Raw genomic sequence first — 7,534 nt, 5'->3', positions numbered from 1 at the left:
GAGAAAGGAACAGGGTTCTGGGGGAGAAACAGAAGGGGTTCCAGGGAGAAAGGGGTGGGATTTGCAGGGGCACGGAGAAAGGGACAGGGTTCTGGGGGAGAAAGGGGTGGGGTTCCGGGGAGAAAGGGGTGGGGTTTGTGGGGCAGAAAGGGACAGGATTCCTGGGAGAAAGGGTGGGGCTCAGGGGAGAACTACAGGTTTTCCACTCCTAGCTCCTCTTCGAGGGGACCCATACCTGACTTCACAGGAAACGGCTCCCTTGTCCACAGGGAGTGCTCTGGGGGCCCAAAACTGCCCTGCAGAACTCAGCCCAGTGGGTGGCAGACACTAACCACTGTAACAGTGATGGTGGCTGGCATGTCCCCAGCCAGGCACAGTAGTAAGGGCCTTCTGGGAATTTGCTTTTTCACTAGGAGGGAAACTACCACTATTTCCTTTATTCAGAGCTTTCGTGTCCACAGGTGGTGGGGCTGTCTGCACCTCCCAGGTGGGATCGGACACCGTGAGGCGGGTTAGAAAGCCTGTGGTCTGTCCACAAAGTGACCCAGAGAGCTATCAGGACCACTGAGCATGTGTCCCTCCCTGCGGCTCCCTGGTCCTCCAGCCACGGTGCTGTCCGCCTAGGCCCCCACCCAGTATCACTGACGACCACTCCAATCTCACCCCTTTCCCTGCCAGGCTTCCCAGTGCCTCCCAGGCACTCACTTGATGGAAGCCTGAGAGCTGTTCATGACCACCCGGAGGTTCTGCAACGCCACGTCGGCGTTCTGCTTCACCACAGTCAGGCTGGCACCCTGGCCGCACCGCAGGGCTTCATTCTCTCGCTGGAAGTTGGAGACCTGCGCCTGGGGGGGACGGTTATGGCTAAGGAGAGAGCAGCTCCGAGGCAATCCGGATAAAAGTCACCACCCAGCGAGGCGAGGACTTACCCACGGGGGCCTGGCACTCAGGACGGGTGCTCTGGCCTAACTGGGGGCTCGCCTCTGGGACTGGGGGCTTAACGGCTTCCCCTTCACTCCAGTATATGCCTAGCACCTACCTTTATGGAAACAGGGACTCCTACAAGTGGACACCCCATGACAGACCCCAAAGTCCCAACAGAACTCCAGGGCCTCCCTCTACTTCAGGCCCCAACAGGAAGCAGGTGCTGTCCCCATTTGAAGTCCTTTCTCTGCTTGGGCCCAGGGGAAACCCCAGCAGGGTCTTTTATCTCTGTCTTCCTGAATTCATTATCTACGTGACTCCACAGATCAAAGGAAAACACTGAAGTCCTTTCTTTAATTACCTGGAGCAAACTGATTTCCTGTTTCAGTTTCACGACGTGGTTTTCTGCCTTTACAGCCCGTTTCTGTTACCCCCCAAAAAAACAAAACAAAACAAAAAAAAAACACAAAAAGCATCACTGATGTCCTCACATTAATACCGGACACGGGCCTGAACGCAGGGAGCAGGAGGTCACCCAACCTGGCTGTGGCCCTTCACAGCCCCGTGCCCCACCCAGTCCTGCCTCCACTCTCACCACCCATGGGAAGGGCTCACCGTGCAGCGTTTGTGCTCTGGCCCCCCGCTCCCCATGGATGGCCTCACGGGCCAGCTATCCCCAGGCACAGGGAGACAGCGATGTCAAGGGACACCGGTCCCAGAGAGCCACATGGCCCCCCTCCCAAGGGCAGGCTATGGCAGCTGCTGAGGACAGCAGCACTTTCTCTGGAGCGCTCCTGCCCCACCCAGCTCATCCGATTCAGAGAAAGAAACCCATACGGTCATCAGCTCCAGGTTCTGCTCCACCTGCTGAACCACCGACTCCAAGTCATGGTAGTCGCTTTCCTCCTTGATCATTTTTGCTTCTAATTTCCGCTCAAGTGTCCTCACCCTTGTTAAAGAAAAACCCGAGTTGTTAATTTCTGTGGCTACTTTTAGGAGGACTACAAAAAGATACCTCATTAGCCAGATAAAACCCGCTAAGAGCCTGTGATGGAATGGGCCTCAAGCATAGTGGGGAGGCAGCAGCAGCCTCCGGTCTAGACCTGCAGCTGGCGACCAGGCAGGTGTGCAGGGAGGGGCTCTCACAGCACTGCTGCTCCAACAAGGAATTTGGTGGCTTTTTGTCTAAAGTTTAAAATAAACCTTCACCAGACGCCGTGGCTCACGCCTATAATCCCAACACTTTAGGAGCTTGAGGCGAGAGGATTCCTTGAGCCGAGGAGTTTGAGACATGCCCGGGCAACACAGTGAGACCCTGTCTCTACAAAAATAAAATTTAAAAATTAGCCAGTGGGGTGGCAAACGCCTGTAGTCCCAGCTACTCAAGAGGCTGAGATGGGAGGCACTGGAGCCAAGGAGGTCAAGGCTGCAGTGAGCCGTGATTGTGCCACTGCACTCGAGCCTGGGTGACACAGCAAGACCCTGTCTCAAAATAAACTTTTATGTAGAACACAGAAATGTGTTGGATGCTGAACATTTATATACAATAAAACCCAGATCTGGTTTTACTTTGATTACTTCATTATCATTTAAAAACGGATTTCCCTCTGTGTTAGATGCTGTGGATTGCATTCCTAACTAAAAGCTTACATACATTTCTGTTTGAGCTTCAGAGAAGCTCTGAACCTCATTCAGCTTTCTTCTCAGCTTAGAATTTTCATCTTTCAGCTGTGGAGAGAGAACATCCTTATTAGAAAGTCAGCATGTCTCGCTCAAAAGGGTGTGCGCTTCTGTAGCCTGGCTCTAGAGCCTCCTGATAAGCAGAGATGGCTGGGTCAGTGCAGTGTCCACCTGCAGCGCACTACAGAGGAAGACCACGGACAGAGGCGGGCACTTTTCAAAGTGGTCACGGATGCCAGTTAATTTTACTCAGAGGCCAGGGGCAGTGGCTCACGCCTGTAATCCCAGCAGTTTGGGAGGCCGACGCGGGTGGATCACTTGAGGTCGGCAGTTTGAGACCAGCCTGGCCAACATGGTGCCCTCGTCTCTACTAAAAATACAAAAATTAGCCAGGAGTGGTGGCAGGCACCTGCAGTCCCAACTACTTGGATGGCTGAAGCAGGAGAATCACTTGAACTCGGGAGGCAGAGGTTGCAGTGAGCCAAGATCGCGCCACTGCACTCCAGCGTGAGCAACACAGTGAGACACTGTCTCAGGAAAAAACAAAAATGTTTTCTTTTTTTTTTTGAAACGGAGTTTCGCTTTTGTCACCTAGGCTGGAGTGCAGTGGCGCGATCTTGGCTCACTGCAACCTCCACCTCCCGGGTTCAAGCGATTCTCTTGCCTCAGCCTCCCGAGTAGCTGGGATTACAGGCACCTGCCACCACACCCAGCTAATTTTTGTATTTTTAGTAGAGACAGGGGTTTCACCATGTTGGCCAGGCTGGTCTCGAACTCCTGACCTCGTGATCCACCTGCCTCGGTCTCCCAAAGTGCATGGGCGTCAGCCACTGCGCCCAGCTAAAAAAATTTTTTTTTACTCACAGCTTATAACCTTTTAGGTGACTCTAAGTTTTTAAAAATTTTCCTCCTCTTAGAATACTTAGCAAGATGTCCCTGAGCTGACGACTGCAGCCAGCCTTTCCTGAGGGTACAGCCCTTTAAGTGCCCAACTGCATCCAATTCACAGCTTCTAGCTCACCAGTCCTCTTTAGCCGGTTCTATTCACACGTGTAACCAGAGGCAAAGTCAAAGGGAAAGTGGATAGCAGGCTGTTACGCAAGTCGTCTTGTCCTGGAAATCAAACCAGGCCACCCAGGAGGCAGGATGGGTCTAGGTTCTCCCTGGGAGAGGCTGCTCGGACAGGCGCCGTGCCAGAGGGCGTCGCAAAGCTCACTTACTGCTTCGTAACTTATCTGCAGCGTCCGCAGGTGCCTGTCTCCCAGAGACTCTCCATGAGCTGCAAAGTCTGCGCTAGGACTCCCTGCCGGAGAGGCCGGAGACACGCGAGAATCAGTGTCACTCAACGCCCATGGGGGCAGAGACTCAGGCCCTGCCAGCTCCGACGGGGTGGAGAAAAAGGAAAGGTATGTGCTGCAGGGCAACGTGCTGGCACGGACCCTCTCGGGGTGAGTCTGCTCGATGGCCGACGGCAGGTAGGCCGCACTCCATCCGGTGTCCTCATCCTCCTCCTCATCCAGGAGGTCACTGGCCCCTGTCGGGTCCTCAAAAAATGGCTGCTGATACTCCAGGCCATACCCCCCAGTTTGGGAGGGTGGGGAGTTGTGGTCAAGTCCCACCTGGGGAAAAAAAAAAAAAAACAGTGGAGGCCATGCTTCTAACTCGGAGTGCATCATCTTTTCTCTGTGTTCTGCCTCAGAACATGAAGAAAGGCCCAATCTCATCTACTGGAAGGAGCCCAGCAGCTTCTGAGCCCAGAGCTGCTCCCCAGCACTGATGCCTGCCCTGCTCTGCCACACTCGTGCACAATCTCCTCCAAAGGAAGCTCCAGAGGCCAGAACAGAAACGTCCCACGGAGCCATCGGCCACAATGCCGTGGATTTACCTTTGCATAAATCCTGCTGGCCGGGTCCTCTTTTGACAGGCCAATGTTCTTGGTCTTCAGAAACTCTTTAAAGGAGAATGGATTTGCCTCTTCAAGATCTTCAAATTTGTCATCTGAAATAACAGACATCACAAATGCATAAAGTCCACTGAAGAGCGTTGAAAAGGAACCTTCCTGTTCACCTCTTTCCAGAGCACGGCCACCTGTGAGATAGGGTAGCCACGCTTGTCGTTCTACCATGACTCAGGCGGCACTAAGAAGCGTGAAGGAGGCCGGGCGCGGTGGCTCACGCCTGTAATTCCAGCACTTTGGGAGGCTGAGGTGGGTGAATCACGAGGTCAGGAGATCGAGACCATCCTGGCTAACACGGTGAAACCCCATCTCTACTAAAAATGCAAAAAATTAGCCGCGTGTGGTGGCGGGCGCCTGTGGTCCCAGCTACCCGGGAGGCTGAGGCAGGAGAATGGCGTGAACTCGGGAGGCGGGGCTTGCGGTGAGCAGAGATCGTGCCACTGCACTCCAGCCCAGGCGACTGAGCGAGACTCCGTCTCAAAAAAAAGAAAAAAGCGTGAAGGTGGCTGAAAGTGGGCAGTGACACGGATGTGCGTCTGCATTTGAAATCTTCTCCTTCCACCCCCCGGCCCCTGCTCCCACACCGTGCTGCCCACTAAAACTCCCCTGGGGAGCTTTAAAACGACCCAGGCCACTGCACTGCACACACACCCAGTTCCCTGTTGTGAAGTCAACCTGTGCTGGGAGCTCTCAAAGCTCCTCAGGTGACCGAGCGCGGTGGCTCACGCCTGTACTCCCAGCACTGTGGGAGGTCGAGGCGGGCGGATCACGAGGTCAGGAGATCGAGACCATCCTGGCTAACATGGTGAAACCCCATCTCTACTAAAATACAAAAAATTAGCCGGGCGAGGTGGCGGGTGCCTGTAGTCCCAGCTACTCGGGAGGCTGAGGCAGGAGAATGGCGTGAACTCAGGAGGCAGAGCTTGCAGTGAGCCGAGATTGCGCCACTGCACTCCAGCCTGGGCGACAGAGCGAGACTCCGTCTCAAAAAAACAAACAACAACAGTAACAGCAAGCTCCTCAGGTGCTGCAAAACTGGGGATCCGGCACTCCTTGGGGATCGGCGCTCCTTGACCCTCTTCCCGACTTTCCTACTTAGGTAACCTAGCTAACGCCTACCTTTCTCTTCTCCCTCTCGCCGCCTTCCCACCCTCCAGGGACTTAAGCAGCCACGCTGGGCCCTCCCAGCTGTGAGCCCCATGTAAAGCCAGCTCCTGTGGCCCCAGCCCCCGAGGTGGGACTTCCCTGCTCCCTGACGTTCCCTCGCTCAGGTTCTTCTGCCCTTGCACCTCGCTTCTACTCTAGGGTCAAGATGAACCCTTGAAATCCCACCCCCACCTGCTCTTTTGGGCTCCAGATACACCACATAGCCCGTCACATCGACAGTCCTGCCACCAGACACGTGCCTGGCACTGTGTTAGATGGAGACAGGAAAAAAAGGTGACTGAACTACTCTACCCCCAAACTATGTCTTGTGGGCTCCTGACGGGCTCTGCTTACAACACTTCTCCCTTCCAGAGCCAAAATCTGCAAAGAAACAATGTCACCCACCATGATGGCAGGAAGTCTTTATGACCTCACATTTGTGTTTTTGGTTTTTTTGCACATGGAGTCTCCACTGCAGTGGTTCTCACAGCCTAGAGAACCTTTTTTTTTTATTTTTTTGAGATGGAGTCTCGCTCTGTCGCCCAGGCTGGAGTGCAGTGGCGCGATCTAGGCTCACCGCAAGCTCCGCCTCCTGAGTTCACGCCATTCTCCTGCCTCAGCCTCCCAAGTAGCTGGGACTACAGGTGCCTGCCACCTCGCCCGGCTAGTTTTTTGTATCTTTTAGTAGAGATGGAGTTTCACCGTGTTAGCCAAGATGGTCTCGATCTCCTGACCTCGTGATGAGCCCGCCTCGGCCTCCCAAAGTGCTGGGATTACAGGCGTGAGCCACCGCGCCCGGTTGGCCAACAGAACTTTAAAAAACACAAGCTCCCAGACTTGTGACCCTGGAGATGGCCTGACTCGCACAGACTGGCCCTGGTGTCTGTGGTCTGAAAGAGGTTCCTCAGTAGGTTTTGAAGCCCAGTCGGAGCGAGCGTGTCCTCTTGTCTTGTGACACCCCCTGAATGTCCTCGGACCCCGGCATGGCCACACAAACACTCCCGCACAACCCGGGCACCCAGCAGCACTTCTGCTTGGGTAGAACGAGGATGAACCAGATCTGGCCACTGCCCGGCTGTGGAGGCAGATGGAATGCTCCAGCTCGGTTTCCAATCACCGCCCACTGGGGTGAAGGCCCCCCCACTTCAGCCCCCTGAGGAAAGCGGGCCGGCTCCCGTGCTCCCCGGGCACTAACCATCCTGAACTGGAACTGTCTGTCTGGGGGGAGGTCTCCCCGCAACCAGACTGTGAGCTCCTAGCAGGGGACTCCGCCTTTGAATTCCAAGTGCCTGGCACGCAGTGAGCGCCGTGCTCATTGTTGGGTCAATGGACGAGCTCTTACGGCAGCGGAGGTGCCACAGGTGGCGCGGGAACTGGAGGCGTCCCCGGGGCCGGCGCCCTCGTCTCTCACCTGTGTCTCCCACGGAAGCCAGCACCGGGCTGGGCACATAGCACATAAAGGCCGGCCGAATGCCGAAGAAGGGGGAGTCCAGGTCCCTGGCATGGGGGCGCTCACAGTCTAGCTGGGGGAGACAAGACCGGCGCTCATAGAACGCTGGAGCTGGAAGCAACGACAACAGCGACTTTACTGCGCGCCGGGGCGGCCGCCGCCCACCTGAACCGCTGGACTCGGCCCCTGCCCCGCTCACCGTCGGGAATGGCGAGGCTCCGGACTCGGGACAGCGGGGTGGCGCCCGGGCGGCGCTGGTAGCCCGACATCGCCGCGGGCCAGGCGGGGCAGGACCTGCCTAGCCCGGCAGCGGCGGCTTCATGGCCCCGGCTCCGCCCGGGCCGCGGTCCGTGTCGCCCGCCCCCGTCGCCCGCCGC

General features: G+C 56.1%; 1 protein-coding gene across 6 annotated transcripts in view; it reads right to left on the bottom strand.

Moving 5' to 3' along the window:
* ENTR1 (endosome associated trafficking regulator 1) overlaps positions 1–7,534 on the bottom strand; it is a 9,402-nt gene that overhangs the window by 1,428 nt on the left and 440 nt on the right. The window contains exons 1-8 of one of the 6 annotated variants that reach the window (XM_017893074.1): positions 7,357–7,528; positions 7,119–7,268; positions 4,490–4,602; positions 3,825–4,223; positions 2,579–2,652; positions 1,762–1,873; positions 1,286–1,348; positions 706–845 (exon numbers count right to left, since the gene is read on the bottom strand). In XM_017893074.1, coding sequence (XP_017748563.1) covers positions 706–845; positions 1,286–1,348; positions 1,762–1,873; positions 2,579–2,652; positions 3,825–4,223; positions 4,490–4,602; positions 7,119–7,268; positions 7,357–7,426 — 1,121 coding nt within the window. In that variant the 5' untranslated portion in view covers positions 7,427–7,528. Of the gene's footprint in view, positions 1–705; positions 846–1,285; positions 1,349–1,761; positions 1,874–2,573; positions 2,653–3,625; positions 4,224–4,489; positions 4,603–6,902; positions 7,269–7,356; positions 7,529–7,534 lie in introns of those variants that run through there. The other 5 variants (XM_017893076.1, XM_017893077.1, XM_017893075.1 and 2 more) reach the window with 5 other exon arrangements.

Source organism: Rhinopithecus bieti, unplaced genomic scaffold (assembly GCF_001698545.2).
Source record: "Rhinopithecus bieti isolate Rb0 unplaced genomic scaffold, ASM169854v2 scaffold_23276, whole genome shotgun sequence".
Classification (NCBI taxonomy): Eukaryota; Metazoa; Chordata; class Mammalia; order Primates; family Cercopithecidae; genus Rhinopithecus; species Rhinopithecus bieti.
Note: the sequence above shows the minus strand (reverse complement) of the source record. Positions and strands in the feature narration are given on the sequence as shown.